The 16,551-nt window shown below is 41.6% G+C and overlaps 1 protein-coding gene across 2 annotated transcripts in view; it reads left to right on the forward strand.

Annotated features, from left to right (window-relative positions):
- The window catches only part of PCSK5 (proprotein convertase subtilisin/kexin type 5), a 429,617-nt gene that overhangs the window by 136,620 nt on the left and 276,446 nt on the right, over nucleotides 1-16,551 (forward strand). For both annotated transcript variants that reach the window (XM_060237482.1, XM_060237481.1), the window contains exons 4-5: nucleotides 5,515-5,658; nucleotides 8,919-8,995. In XM_060237482.1, the coding sequence (XP_060093465.1) occupies nucleotides 5,515-5,658; nucleotides 8,919-8,995 (221 nt within the window). The remainder of the gene's footprint in view (nucleotides 1-5,514; nucleotides 5,659-8,918; nucleotides 8,996-16,551) is intronic.

Raw genomic sequence — 16,551 nt, forward strand, 5'->3', positions numbered from 1 at the left:
AAAGTTTGAGAAACCCTGCCCCAGTGGACATTCCCAGCAGGGAAGCAGTTTTGATCCAAGAGCAGTCTCTTGACATACAATTTCATCACACCTATTTTTCAGGAATGGGGATACATGGAGGTGGACCTTTTTGCATCAGGAAGCAACACAAAGTGTGACATCTTTTGTTCCAAGGAGGCACTAGACAGCAGGTCCATAGGATATGCTTTTCAACGTAGGTGACATGAGTGCCTATTCTATGCCTTTCCCCCCATTTGGACTTATCCAGTGGGTAGTGGCAAAGCTACAGGTGGACAGGACATGGTGTATTCCCATAACATGCTGAGTTCAGACCCTGCTTCAGACCCTGGCAAGGATGTTCACATTAATCTTTCACTGGAAGAAGATCTCTTGACAGTAGGCCCATTGCACCATCTGGAGATCAGGGCATTGAAGCTAACAGTGTGGATGATAAAACCTCATCTAATTTAGAGGCAGAGTAGCTGAGGTGCTGTTAGCATCCCGTAGACCCTCTACTCATATCCTATGAATATGTGGGAAAAGTTTGTACATTGAGCTACTGAAAAAGTAATGTGCTGTAACTTTTTAATACCTACTTTCCTTAAAGATGTTTTGTCATAGTCATCCATGAAAGTGTACTTAGCAGCTATCTGGGAGACCCAGGTGTGAATCTCCAGTTGTGCCATGGAAGTTTGCTGGGTGACCTTGGACCACTCTCTTTGTTTAAGCTACCTTGAAAGGTTGTTGTGAGGATACAATGGAGGAGAGGAGAACAATGTAAGAGGTTATGTACCTTTGAGAATACTCTTGCTATGCTAGTACCTCCTCATGTGGCCTCCCACCCATAGAATCAAAGAATCACAGAGTTGGAAGGAGCCATACAGGCCATCTCATCCAACCCCCTGATCAATGCAGGATCAGCCTAGAGCAACCCTGACAAGTGTTTGTCCAGCTGCTGCTTAAAGACTACCAGTGAGAGGAAGCTCACCAGGTAGCTGATTCCACTGGAAGAGTTGTGTACACATGCTTAGAGAAAGTCACCGTAGGCCCAGCGCAGCCAAAGTGAAGTCATTTTAAAATTTATTTTATTTATTTACAAAACATATATCCCACCTTTCTACACCCACAAGGGATTCCAAGGCAGCTAGGAATTAAATCATATATAATAAAATATTTTAAAACCAGTTAAATCTAACCGCCACGCACAAAAAACCCACATCATTAAGACAATTAAAAACGGAGCTAAAGTACACATAAAAATAATTAAAACATAGGGCAGGAAGGAAGAATCACTGAGAGAATGCCAAACAAAACTAAAAGTGTACCTGCTGGTGGAAGCTGTCAACAGAAGGGGTCAGATGAATCTCCTAGGGGAGAGAGCTCCACAACCAACAAGGCCCTCTCCTGGGTTGCTACCCATCTAATCTCAGACGATGGGGGCACCTGAAGCTGGGTAACTTGTACAATAATTCAATAATTTCTATAAGATCATCAGTGCAGTCTTAATAAGTTTCCTGCTGAAGGAAGAAGGGTGTAACTCTGCTTAGCATTTCATAGTCAGTGACTGCTTAACTTTTGCTTTGAAATTTATAGGACTAAACATTTGGCTGAAGAATGCCATTATATGGAGAAGGCGGAATGCTGGAAAGGATGAATCATCTCTTTTTTTGTTCCAGTTTTGGATATTGGGTATATAATTTTGGATATATAAATCATTAACAAAGGACTCCTTAACTGACTTGCTGCTATTTTTACTTTAAGGTGTCCCAGCATTGTTGCTTACCTGTAGATTGAATGTAAGCTAGAAATAAGTTTTCTGAACTTCTTTCTTATTTCTAGCAACCGTTTGTTGTGTGACCTTGACAGCTTCTTTTGTATTTTAAATTGTGAGCTGCCCTGAGCCTGCCTTGGCAAGGAGGGTGGGATATAAATCAAATAAACCTAAAGATATTTGGTAAAGTGGGTCAAAGTGCCGTTCTTAAGCCACAAGAGAGTTTGCAGTGTGCAAATATCATTATATTTAATGAACATTCATTAATTTTCACTGGTTTCAAAGCAGAAATGTGTTGCTTCTTATTGGATAGTCTACTTAAGGTTTATTTTTTTAAAAAATATTTTATTAGAAGTCATCATTGAAAACAGGCACTCGGTTTATGTATTTGTTTTTATTCTTTCCTCTGTTTAGAATTTTGTATAGCCAGTTTACTCAAAGCTGGATAGTCTAGCCTAGCACAATCTCATACAATCTCAGAAGCTAAGCAGAATCTGCCTTGGGTATTTGGATGTTAGGACTACCAAGGAAGTCCAGGGTTGCTAAACAGTCAATAGCAAACAACCACTTTTCATCTCTTTCCTTGAAAACTTATAGAATTACCATGTCAGCTGTTACTTTGTTACTTTTTCTCAATTTCATCATGTGATCATTAATATAACCACAGATTTCTAAAAGATCACTGTCACCAAGTTAGGTTGTTCAAAGACTCATTTTTGCCTATGTATTCTAATTTGTTTGCAGTATATAAATAGTAAACAGTTATATAGTCTATTCGTAGCTCCATAAAATCTTTTATGAAAGGTTACTCATTAGGATATTCATAAAATTGTTATTAAAATAGGTAGACATCTCATTTTCAAAAGATCATGTCATTTTGAACCTTCTCAAAATAGTAGCCAACTTTTGCCCATGTTGTAGGAATTTATTTTAAAATTTAAATCCTATCTCTCCAAAGCTTGTACCATTACAAAATATAATGTATAATTAAAACACCAAATAATACCACTTTGAGAAGACAAAATCGACAGTTCACAAATCCTTCAGTAGGATATGAGAGATAACCATCTGCCTACTATTACTCAGTGCCTTCATGAATTAAATGGCTTTGCTCACTTTATGGGAGGCTGTTGCAAGTGATGATGTTCCTTTGACTACTTCAGTTGGGCCATTTTGAAGAATGTAAGGTATAACTACAAAGGAAGAAAATTGTAGTGAAAAAGAGCAAACTCAATCTTCTGTAAATCATGTCAGTAACAATTTATGTGCCAGTGTAAGGCCCTTTCTGCATTTGTGTTTACCATGACTATCGCCTCCCACCTCAATTACTTCAGAAACTTGCTTCTATATTCACTTGCATGCTCCATCAGATTTTTAATTCCTTCCACATCCTTTTCTAAGCATTCTGCTGTCACTCTGCTGTATCGCCATAGTTTCCAAGAGCAGTTTTTCAGAGGAGTATCCCCCCCCTTTTAGTTTGCTTACAAGCCTTTAAAAGCAGGCACATTTCCTTGAATTTTTTCTTCCCCCTCCCCTTGCTGACCAGCTGGTCTCTCCTTATTGGTCAGCTTTGCACCAGGCATGTCTTTTGAAACAGGAAAGTAGGAAAGTAGCTGCCTTTGTCTGACTTGTTTGCAGGAATAGCCAGTGAGTTAAGATACAGTGCCTTTCTCCACTTCTCCCCTTCATGAACCACTTCCTCTCTTGCCAGGTGGTTAGTGTTCCCTCTCACTAAACTTTTAAAGCAGTGCCTTTCAGTGATTTTTATTCTCCAGCCATTCCAGATTAGTGTTAAACTCTTTGACTACTAGTAAAGGTGGTGGTGGGGAGAATACTAATGGTGCCCTCACAGTAAATTCAGCTGGAAGAATTTCCTATCTCAAAAGGCACATCCAGTGCAAAACTAACCAGTCAGGAGAAACCAACCCCACAACACTACCTGGGTTTTCTCATCGGTATGCAGAATATATACACCACAATTCTTAATAGGAATTGGAGAGAGAGAAAAAGTGAAAATCAGAAGTAAGCTGTGTATGCAGAAAGGGCCTAAGTTGACAGGATTGTTTATACTGGTAGAAGAGGTATTTCAAGTAGGTGAGTCTTAGACAACTTTGGCCTTTATAGGACTTTGAATTGAGCCCTAAAAGGCACTGGAAACCAATGTGGGTATTTCAAAAGAGGGGTCATTTGCTCCAAACTGCCTACTCTTGTAAAAATACCACATGAAACCTGACAATTGCCATTGAAAAAGTTCTAAGTTTTGTCTATATGAACTCTCTGCAATCAAAGCAGGCCCTGTTTATATGATTCATTACAACAAGAGTATAGGTAGTTGACTTGGGCTGAGCTCATTATACCCATAGCAATAGTTCCATTTACATTACTTTTTTGAACCCATTTTAACGTGGAGAAAAATAAGCCAGGGTTCACCAGAACTCATAACTATGGCAAGATCAATAGCTTTGAAATAGAAGTGAAACCATTATATTTTGCATTGTATAAATGCCTTATTTAACTAGCACAGGTGTATAGATCATAACATTGTAAACCTGTCTATTCAGCATTAGGATTTCTGAGTAAACCGAAAATGAAAAGGTCAGAGAAGTCTCGGTAACCAAATTGTTGTTCAAATGTTTCATTTCATGAGATTGTAGACAGGAAGGAAGGAATAGAGTCTTATTGGAACAAAATACAGTCGTCCCCCCACTTATCTTCCACCTTTACACATTCCAATATGCTAATACATTATATAGAAGTTGAGATTCAGTACAAGTGGGAAGGAAAGGAAAGTGAAGAAACAGTGAGAGCTGTTGTGGTGAGAATGTGTTGCTATGATACTAGTTCTAAGAATTTATTTGTCCTCTTTCCTACTCATTCTTGCTGAGCCCAGGGGAGCTGGAGCAAATCACTACTACTGAGGGTCTGAATAGGTTACGCATTAGAAGAATTCATTCTCTCTGTTGTGCAGAGAGATGGGGTGGGGCCTCATGAGTGCCCAAATGTCAGTTTTATTTCTTTATAAATTGGTCTGCTTCTTACAAAATAAAGATATATATATATATATAAGAGAGATCAGATCAGTTGTTACTTAACATAAATTCTTCATTCTTCAACAAATGATACCTCAGTCTTTTGTCGTTATAGTTAGCTGCAATTCAATAAGCACCTTAAGCTGCCAGTATTTAAGAGGATTGTTTTGGTTACAGGTTCTTAGCTACTGTTCATCTCCTGCTGATGCTGTACTAAACATGCCAAGAACCCCCTTTTTTATAGATATAAAAGAATCTGGATGTTTCCAGACAGCTATTCCAGAAAATTGTACAGTATGAAACACTGCTTTCCTCCAACTTGAGTTTCTGTGACTATTTAGTACAGGCACTTTGTTTACATTTGTTCTGGTACAGTTGGCTATGCTGAAAAATACAAATGCAGTTTTTGGGTGTGTGAAAGGCCCCCCCAAAAGAGCTGTTTTATTGTCTATGATTTCTAACACTCAAGTAGTGTAATAACTATTCCTTTGTATGATAAGCAATTTCAAAAGAAATAACTAGAGCTCTGTTTTCATCTAATTATATATTGCTTTTTAAATTATCTTGCTGTTTGCTAATTAGAGCATTGCTTGTCTTTTCAGATCGATATACTCATTTGCTGATAATTTAGTTGGTTATGCTGATGAATAGGCTAATTATCTTCCTGCCCCTCACTATTCACTAATCTACCATTTTTTTAAATTCTTCCTCTAGCACTGCACTGATAATACAAACCTCTGTCAGTCAGATATGAATATAGCAGGTGCCTGGAAGAGAGGCTACACTGGAAAGAGGATTGTGATCACTATCTTGGATGATGGTATTGAGAGAAACCACCCAGATTTGATGCAGAATTATGTGAGTGTTGTTTAACCTGCTCCTTGACTGTTATGTGTACTGAAACTGCTATGTGTTAATCTATGGTATTAATCTCATTTGCATCTACTTAAAATACTTACTATATGTGCAAGTATTAATAATTTTAAATAACATAGCAACATTTTCATAGTTTTGTTAGCCTAATTAAAAATTAAATAAGATCAGATAATCAAACAAGTTTCTCCAGAGTTCTCTCCTCATAAAGAGAGAAACTCCCCTATAAGTTTTAAGGGAAACAAATACTATTCAAATACTGTGTTTCTCAGGCTCAGTGCTCCTGATTCATCTTTGGGTTAGAATCCAACCAATGGGACACTATGTCTGGGGCAGTGATGCTCTGTATTCTTGATGCTTGGAAGACAACAGTGGGAGGGCTTCTGGAGGTCTGGCCCTGCTGGTGGACCTCATGATGGAACCTGGGTTTTGGCCACTGTGTGATACAGAGTGTTGGACTAGATAGACCATTGGCCTGATCCAACATGGCTTCTCTTATGTCCTTAATGTTTCTAATCTTAGAAGTTAACCTATTTAAGGATATGAAACCTCGCAAGTTATTCTGAAAAGTAGTGCCTTAGAGTGGATTCAGTTAATCTCAAGCAATATAGCACAACACTTAAAAACATAATAGTGAAAAAAATGTGCCTCAATACATGTCAAGGGCTTGAGCACACCAATCCTCCTTCCCTCCCTTTGTGCCCAGCTGGGAAAACTGAAGACTTCTTAATTCTGGATACTCTGGTTCAGGATATTCGGAGACAAATATTTAAGTTTGAGGATTTCAGAGACTTGTTTCATCCACATCAAATCTTGGTTTGTTTATAACCTGGTTTTACAAACAAAATACTTATTAAGTTACGAATCAGTTCATCTCTTCTTGACTATCACACATGTTGGGAGTCTTAACTTAGTCTATAGTTAGAATTAACCCTATTAGGAAGTAAGTCCTTTAGCATTCCTGTGAGTTACTAGGATCAGTATCTCAGGTATGTAGATAAGACTGATTTTTATGTCATATACAATGACTATATAGGAATTAATCTCATGGCATCTAGAAGGAAGCTGGGAAGCATAATGGACTTGTGTGCCATTGTCAGCATGGTGTGCGAGAGTTTACTTATCCTTCTTGTAAACTTATCCTTCTTGTAAACCTTGCACACCTGTGAGTCAGTAGTTCTTTCTTGAAGGTGTTACTTATATGCCTTAAATCAGGAGTGTCAAACTTATTTGTTAGGAAGGCTGGATCTGACATAAATGGGACTTTGTGGGGCTGAGCCATGTTTGTCCTAAAATGTAATGCCAGATAGCAGAAATATAGACTTTATAGAGGACATAGGCCAACACAATTAAAGATATCATTTTTAAACTTATAATACAAATGTGCTTAAAACTCTTGCAATATTTTGTTTAAAACAGAAAGGGGGGATAGTGGAATTTTGCAATGCAATTTAAAAAAAAAATCAAGAAAAAGCACAAGGATTCCAACAGAAACTTTTAAAAAAATGCCTTCAGCCTGGGAAAACATGAAATGGCAAGGCATTGCAAGCTTCTCCCGGGTCTACTCAGATTAGCAATGGCTCTCCAGTGTAATATCCCTCTTTGGCTGTGGGTTTCCAAGTTAGAGTACTCACTAGGCACTAGTTCTCACTCCATTGAGAAGAGACTAAGCTGGCTCAAAGCATCAACACTTGATTTGAAACCACACAATTCCAGGAAGCTTCAGTTGGCCATAGGAACACTGGAAAGTTAAGCAGAGTTCCTCTCCATTGAAAAAGACAAAGTTGCAAGGAGAATGTGGAGTGGATTTTCTGTTCATGTCTGCTCTGCCCAGAAGCCTAGAAGAAAATCCATTCTGCATTTTCTTTGCAGCTTTGCTTTCGGCAAAGAGAAGGCAGAAGGAGCTGGGAACATTGTCGCAGCCTCAGAGCTTCACAGGGTGAAGACAGTTGGGGGAGAGGGGGAAGACAAGAGCCCCACAACTGATTGAAGCCCTGGGTGGGCTGGTTTGGCCCGTGGGCCGCAAGATTGACATCCTATTCTTAAATTTATATCGATTTTGAGGGCTCATGTTCTTGCCTGCATTATTCATTTCAGCCGTCATTACGGTAGAAGAATAGAAAGGAGAAAAGGACGAAATCTTGTACACTGTTCTGGCAGCCAGGGTTAAAAGTTCTTTCTCTTACTTCCCAAGTAAAAAAAACTAAGAGAGTTTTCAGTAAGGTTTGCTATTTATCCAAAATTAGTTTAAACTGAGTCACTTGGGATCATACTCTGACGATGAGGAACACTTTGCATAAGATCTATGACAACATATAGTCATTTTTGTTAGTTTGCATGGGCATGATGATTATTTCTTCATAAACTTTGTTTAATATGTCAGTTAACCAGGCCAAAACTTCAAAACCCAATTAGCGCTCAGCTTTTCAGAGCTTGCTAGTCTTGCATCCGTTGTAAGGAAATTGTAGAACAAATTTCACTAATGTTTCAATGAGAAATAATTACATATATCAATGAACAAGACTTACAATATGTTGACATGGAATGAGTTTTGAGTAAAAATAAAATTTAAAATAATTATTTGCCATTTCTTTCTGCCATATCAGTTCACTGGAGCAACAAATATAAATAGCTTTTTGTGCTGTTTTTACAGGGAAATGTGACACAACAAAGCCACATTTCATACCCATTAAAACTCATATGTTCTTCCGGATGATAAGAAGTGTATGTCATTTAGGAGTTACTGTTAATAAAGAAAAATTTTTCCAGAGTGGTTTATTTTTCTTAAGTATGTTCAGATTTGTAATAAACATATAAAAATATTTCCTTAAGGCAAGTAATGTTCTCATAGAATCATTTAAATAACTGTGCCTTTTAACAAGATGAATAACAAGAGTGCTTTTGTTTGATTGATAAGGTAAATAGGATTCAAATGAAAAAAGCCGTGAAATACAGTAATGAAAAATTACAGTAGGTTATGCTGGTGAGAAGAGGGTCCTTCAATCCATTTTAAACATTTCTAAACAGAATTGGAAATATAAATGTTCTAAATTCTTTGAACATGCAGTTCCTTCCTAAATCAGGCAGTAGGCACAGAACTACAGGAATGTTAGTTAATCAATTGCACTCCTGTAGAAACCTGCTGAGGAATGCATGTGTTAAATGATTCAGTGGCTAATTAATGAGGATTTGCCATTCATTTTAATTCTATTTCTTGTCCCCTTTCCTCTCTGTTTTGGCTACAGGATCCGGAGGCCAGTTTTGATGTCAATGGTAACGATATTGACCCCATGCCTCGGTATGATGCCAACAATGAAAACAAGTAAGACCAGAGCTCAGTGGAACATATGACATTCTAAATGTAAATGCCTTTATCAGTCAAATGTGTTTATTTTGAAAAACATATACTAATAGCACAGGTGTAACACCAGACAAAATTCTATTTTTGTTAGGAACTTTTAATTAGTAATACAATACACAGAGCTTTTTTTGAGCAGGAATGCAGTTCTGGCTGGCTTAGTGTCAGGGCTGGCTTAGTCTAATATGCAAATGAGCTCCTGCTGGGCTTTTTCTACAAAGAACCCCTGTGTGAATCAATGATGATATCAGGGGATGTGGCATAAAATGCAAATGAGTTCCTGCTGGGCTTTTTCTACAAAAAAAGCCCTGACAATGCAAGTGTCCTTTATATGTCTTGTATTCAATTTTGGCTATACCCGTGACCAAAGGCAGCATCAGGTGAAGGCCTCAGACTCCTAAACCCTATTTGGCAACTGGTTGGCCACTGTGGAAAACAGAAAGTGGACAAGATAGACTCTACTTATGTTTTTATATATGCCTCCAACATACAATCATATTCATTATTCATTTTCCTCATTTTATTTACCCGTATTTAATGTCTGTGTGAAAGGGGCTATTGAACATCTTGAATTATATTTGGAACTGTTATTTGTTTTCAGAATAATTTTGGTGTAGTGGTTAAGTGCACAGACTCTTATCTGGGAGAACTGGGTTTCATTCCCCGCTCCTTCACATGCACCTGCTGATATGACGTTGGGTCAGCCACAAGTTCTCTCGATGTTCTGCTCAAGAGCAGTTCTGGGAGAACTTGCTCAGCCCCATCTACCTCACAGGTGTCTATTATAGGGAGGGAAAAGGAAAGGAGATTTGTAAACCACTCTGAGACTCCTTTCCCTAGTGAAGGGTGGGGTATAAACCCAATCTGTTCCCTTCTTCTTCTGTTAATTTTTGAAATTTGTTTGCAGTTCTGATGTTTGAATGGTGCTGAAATGAAATTGTGTTTGAGCAATTTAAACATGGTTGCCATGGGAGAAAATGGCCTGCCATCTCATATGCTATGCTTAACTTAGAAAACTTAGGAGGTAAATTTGTGTAAACTTAAAATAGACTGTAGGTTAGCTGTGTGACTAAGATAACAGGACAATTTAAAAGTGTTCAAGGGGTAAACATCACTTCTTATGTAGATGTAAAAGTTAGGGAGGTTAATATGGCTTCTCATATGTTTGGTGGCTAGATATTTCTAGTTTAACTATAGATTTCTCCTACTTTATTATAAGATTTAGACGTTACAATGAACTTCAGGCTAGGGATAAAGTGGCCAATTACAGCCAGTCTTCACTTTACCTTTTCTAGGGAAGGTAAATTGAGTATGTGGTGGCAGGGCAGCTCCAGGACTTCCGTGATGATACATCTGCCCTTAACCCATTTCAATCTGGTTTCAGGCTTGGGTTTGGTACCAAAACAACTTTAGTTACACTGGTGGACAATTTTTGTTTAAAGTTGGACAGGGACATTTATCACTGTTGATACCGTTGGATCTCTCAGCAGCCTTTGACACAGTTGACCATTCCATTCTTATACACTGGTTTGAATATGGAATTGTTATTAAGGGCGTAACCCTTTGGCGGTTTCACTCTTTTCTGTTTGATGGTATACAAAGAATCTCTACTGGGGGTACAGAGATAACTGGATGGAATTTACCTTGTGGAGCACCATAGTGCTCTATTCTCTTTGGGGTTAGGTATCATCAGTATGCATACGTGGTCAGGTAGCTAAGGCAGAATGAACCAAAGATGAATCTTAACATGACAGTGGTAATGCTAGTCAGGATTGATATTCTATTCTAGAGGGTCTGAATCCACTTGTCCTAGATAGAATGACACTAGCTCTTTCAGAGCAGTTTAAAGGCTTGGGGTGCTTATGCACCCTGCATTGCTGATTGAAGAGTAGATTGGCATGGTGACCAATAGTGCCTTGTCAGCTATATCTGATTTGGCCATGTTCATTCATGCTTTTGTAGCCATATGGTTAGACTACTAATAATGCCCATTGTGGGGAGAAATACAACAGGTGTAGAAATTTGCTGTGGGTGACTGTCATGGCTTGAGGGGTGCTGGGAAGGGAAAGGAAAGATAGAAGTAGGCAAGGCATATGTCAAGAAGGCAGTTGTTAGAAAGGGAAATGGAGAAAGTGAAGGAATGTGGGGTGGGTTATCAGAGAAGGGGTAGATTAAGAAAGAAGGGTTTGGGGGCAAAAGAGATGGAGTAGATTGCTTTCCATCTGCTCCCCACCCTCCTCTGCAGCCTCTTCGTAGGATTACAGTCTTTCTCTACAGTGAGGACCAAAGCAGCTTACATCATTCTCATCTCCCCCTTTTGATCTGCACAACAATCCTGTGTGGCAAGTTAGGCTAAAAATGTGTGACTGGTCCGAAATCACCCGGTCAGCTTCCATAGCAAGAAGTGCCACCTGCCACCTGCTCTGAAGTGTCAACTGCCATGTCACACTGGATGTCATGGGGGGATGACCTCAGCAGGGTATAATGACTCCGAGTGTATCATTTTCTCAAGGGGAAATGATATTCAGGGGAAATGATACAATCTGTATTTGGAGGATATGAATGTTTAATACTTGAATATGATTCGCTGCACTTCCATCACCAATATAGCACTTTTAACATCATTATAATAGTTTTAAATGGTTTTATGTTTTAATGTATGCCTGTTGGTCTTGTTCACCATTCTGAGCCTGCTTTGGGCGGGGAGGGCAGGATATAAATGGAATAAAATATATAAATAGATACGTCTGCCCATCTGGAGAGCAGTTGTAATTCTGGTATTGGCAACAATGGTTCCCCAGGAGGGAATGGCTGGTTCTCCAGTGGTCCCAGTAGTGGGTCAGTCCTGACCTATGGGAATATAGCTCCTCCTCTATATAGGCAGGGCCAGCAAAGCAAGTTCCTTCCAGGAGGGGGTGTTGTTCCCCTTAACTTTCAGTTTTGCTTGGCCCTGCCTCCAGAGCAGGATGTGCCAGCTGAGCTTCGACTCAACTTTGCAAAAAAATAAAATAAAAAAATAAATAATAATAATAAGACCGCAGAAGCGATGAGGAAAGGGACGGGGCAGCTTACTCTCCCCCCTCCCCTGAAGCTTCCTAGAATCCGGCAGAAGCCAGGAGACCCAGGAACGTGGCTGCAGTTTTCCCCACGCCTCCCTGAACACGGTGGCGAGTGGCAGAGACTGCAGACAACCGGGGTGGAGACAGAAGCACACACGTCGGTGGCCCCATGGACATCCCGAGCCTCTGTCCGGACCCGGCAGCGCGCACAGGGGAACAGGATGGCAACGAATTCCTCCTCCCTCCTGAGGAACAGGTAGGGTCCCAGAGATCTATAGAGGAGGAGGAAGTCCAGGAATGGGGGAAATTAGGGCGGCCTGTGCAAGGTTGCCTGGGGGAGGACTTAATGAATAGTCTGCCCCCCCCCAACCCTTTGTCTTGCCGGCATAACTGAGCCTTAAGGGCCCCTAGTGCCAGAGTTTTTCCAGAAGGCGCAACAGCACTAGTCCAGAGGCTGATTACTTCCATAAAGGAAGAGCAGGCGAAGAGGAGGTCCAGAGAATGAAAGGGAGTCCCACAGCCCAGTAGCAAGGCATGAACAGGGCCTACAGGGTGTGGAAGGGGAAGGAAAATTTAGGCAGGAAAAGCAGCCATTTTGTGTCAACTCTTTTTTCTCCTCCAGTATTCTGGGCACTTCAAAATGGCTACCCCATCTGAATTCCCCAAGGGCAAGGACACAGCTATATGTGATTTGGACTTCTCTGACTCCCCCTCTCAAGAAGACCAGACAGAAAGCCCAATAGTGGATTTATCTGGAAGAGAGGCCAAGGCAAATCTTTTTGCCTAGATCCAACAGATAGTTAAACAAGAAGTAAAGGGGATCCTAGTTAGACTTTCCAAGCTGAAGTCTAAAAAATACACAAAAAAGACTAAGCATCTGATAGAGGAGGAAATTGAGACTGCCCCTTCCCAGAGAAAGAAGAGACGCATAGATTTGGAAAGTTTTCAAGTGTCTGAGCTAGGGGAAGACTCTGAGGACTCAGAACTATCTTCCTCAAGGAAAGAAGGGGAGCTTTCTGAGGAAGAGGTGGAGATAATTCAACCATCTCAGAATAGGTTGTTTCCCCCTGACATTGTTCACAGCTCTTCCCTAAAATTGTCAGAGCCTTGGAACTGAATTATGACCCTAAACTTAAAGAGGAAGAGGAAACAGATTTCCCAGTGGGGTCAGAGAAAACTATTCCTAAGGCCAGATCTAAGCCACAGCTGGTACCACTGCCAGCAGGGTTTTTTTCCATTATGAAGGCAGAATGGGAACATCCAGCCAAACCAAAGGCAACCTATTCAGTTTTTTCCAAGTTTTACACTCTTATTCCAGAGGCCATAAAACGGCTCAAGCTGCCCAGAGTGGATGACCCAGTTAACAGCCCCACCTCCTCTTCCATCCTACCATTGGATGCAGATGGCACACCAAAGGACCCCACAGATAAAAGGATTGAACAAGCCCTATGAAGGGATTTTGAAGCTTCAGCCACCTCTTTGCAGGCGTCAGTGTCGGCTTCTTTGGCTGTCAGAGCCATTTATTCGTGGGCTTCAGAACTGGCCAAGGCGGAACAAGACGTGCCCAAGGAAGTTAAAAATGAGCTAAAGAAGATTGCCTTATCTGCGGCCTTTGCAGTGGACACTACTCTGGACGCTATGCAACAATCTGCAAGAGCCATAGCCTCGAGCGTGACGGCCCAACGGAACACTTGGCTGCGAAACTGGGACGCAGATCTGTCTGCAAGAGCCAAAGTAGCAGCAGTCCCTTTTAAAGGTGATTTACTCTTCGGCCAAGGCCTAGAGCACTACCTGGTGGAAGACAAGGATAAGAAGAAGGTTCTTCCATCCAAAAAGCGGGACAGAGATAAGAGACGCTTCCAGCCCTTTTGGGATCAAAGGAGGGACTCCAAGTCGAATTACTCCAAATCCTACAGGGGAAGATGGCAACAGAAGCCCCGTGGTTCCAGATCTTCATCTTTCAATACCAAAGGGCAGTCCTCCAAAGGCCCGAGGAAAGGCAGTATAGAATACAGTATAGAATTCAAGACAGTTCCACGGCACAGATTCCTGGAAGTTCTCAGGAACAAGTCTCCTCAAAAACATCAGCTTTTGCTATCAGCCATCCTCCATCTCCTCGAGATAGGGGCTATACAACCGGTGCCGGAGGAGGAGAGGACCCAGGGTGTCTACTTGATCTTCTTCATCGTCCCAAAAAAGAATGGGGATGTGAGAGCAATCTTAGACCTGAAATGGCTCAGAAAGGTGGAGACGAAGAAGTTTCGGATGGAAACCTTGCGGTCGATCCTCCTAGCCCTACAAAAAGGGGACTTTCTGGCATCGATAGATCTATCCGAGGCCTATTTACACATACCAATTTGGCAGGGGCACCGCCGTTTTCTGAGATTCTCTTACGATGGCAGCCACTACCAATACAAGACATTGCCATTTGGCTTAAAGTTTTCACTCAGAGTCTTCACAAAGATACTGGTGACTCTAGTGGCAGCCCTGCGTCTCAGGGGAGTGTTATTGTTTCCATACCTGGATGATAACTTAGTCAAGGCACCATCATTTACGCAGACGAAGGCAGCCCTGGAGGAGACAATGGATGTTTTATCCTCCCACGGATTTGTCATAAATCGAGAGAAGAGTTCCCTCTCACTAGCTCAATCCATCCTTCACCTGGGGGTACAGATTGATACCAGGAAAGACAGAGTCTTCCTCACCCAGGAAAGACAAGCGAAACTGACACAACTGATCCATTCAGTGTTGCAGGCCAAAACCACGCAAGTGATGACTCTAGCAAAATTGGTGGGACTCTTAGTCTCGTGCCAGGACCTTGTGCAATGGGCATATTCCCATACACAACCCATCCAGTTCTTCCTACGTCTCTTCCAGACAGCCATTGCTCAGAGTGCCAAAACGGGTGAAAGTGGCCTTGCGATAGTGGTTGTCGCCACGGCGGTTCCAAACTGGACAGGCTCTGCAAGAACAAATTCGAACAGTCGTGACGACAGATGCCAGCTTGTTTGGCTGGGGGGCACATGCAAAAGGATAGATGGTTCAAGGGTGCTGGTCCGGTCAGGAGACCTCCAACAGTATAAATGTCCTGGAACTGAGGGAGATCAGACTAGCTCTGCTCCACCTTTTGGACATAGTGAAAGGCCAACATGTTCTAGTCCAAATGGACAATATGACGGTGAAAGCCTTTGTGAACAAGCAAGGGGGGACGTGATTGAAACTCTTGCAGTGGGGACGCGATTGAAACTCTTGCAGTGAGAGGCAACTCTGCTGATGGACTGGGCGGAGACAAATCTTCTGTCCCTGAAGGTGACACATGTTGTGGGAAAGGACAACATGTTAGCGGACTGGCTCAGCCATCAGACCCTGGATCCAGCAGAGTGGTCGCTGAACAAGATGGTCTTCCGTTAAGTTTCCCAGAGGTTCGGGTTTCCAAAGGTGGACTTGTGTGCGTCGGAACTAGACCATCAAGTTCCAAACTTCCTGTCAGGAACAAAAAACTCAAAAGGCCATGGGCACAGATGCGTTGCACGCAGAGTGGCCCAATTCTCTTCATTATGCCTTTCCCCCAGTGCAGGTACTGCAGAGGTTCTTGCTCAGGGTACAGGAATTGGGGGCGGAGGTAATAGTAATAGCACCTTTTTGGTCGAGAAGGGTCTGGTTCCAGAAGGGTAGCTGAACCCTGTATACTTCCACTAAGGAAGGATCTTCTGCTACAGGGAGAGGCACTGTGTCCACGACTGGAGATGCTAAGCCTCACAGCGTGGAAGTTGAACAGAGGCAACTGACTGAGTTGGGGTACCAAAAAGGGGTTGTAGATACCATGCTGGCCTCTAGACGAATGTCTACTAATAGAGTGTACAATGCCACTTGGCAGACCTTTGTATCCTGGTGTCAGGAGAACAGTGCAGACCCAATGGCTGCTAAGATAGCAGACGTGCTAGCCTTCCTTCAGGTGGGTTTGGAGAAGGGACTTAGTACCAACACCCTCTGAAGGCAGGTAGCGGCCATTTCAGCGGTGAGAGGTGATAGGAAGGGCAAGTTGCTGTCCAAACAGTCACACATCAAATGCTTTTTAAGAGGTGTGTCTCTCCTTAATCCACCGCAGGCACACAGGTTCCCTTTCTTGGAATTTGAATGTAGTGCTTGAGGCATTAAGTCACAAGCCTTTTGAGCCTATGGCTTCATGCAGTTTAAAGATGCTTACTTTTAAAATGATTTTCGGCACGCAGGGTGTCTGAGATTAAGGCATTGTCTATACACAAAGATCTTTGTGTTTTCCACCGAGTAAGGTGGTCTTGAGACCTGACCCGGCCTTTGTCCCAGAAGTTAATTCACTGTTTCATAGATCGGAAGAGCTTATTCTTCCTTCCTTTTGTCCCAATCCGCAGCACGAAAAGGAGAGACTATGGCACTGTTTAGACGTTCGCAGAGCCTTAAGCTTTTACCTGGACAGAACTA

Source organism: Heteronotia binoei, chromosome 4 (genome assembly GCF_032191835.1).
Source record: "Heteronotia binoei isolate CCM8104 ecotype False Entrance Well chromosome 4, APGP_CSIRO_Hbin_v1, whole genome shotgun sequence".
NCBI classification, from domain to species: Eukaryota; Metazoa; Chordata; class Lepidosauria; order Squamata; family Gekkonidae; genus Heteronotia; species Heteronotia binoei.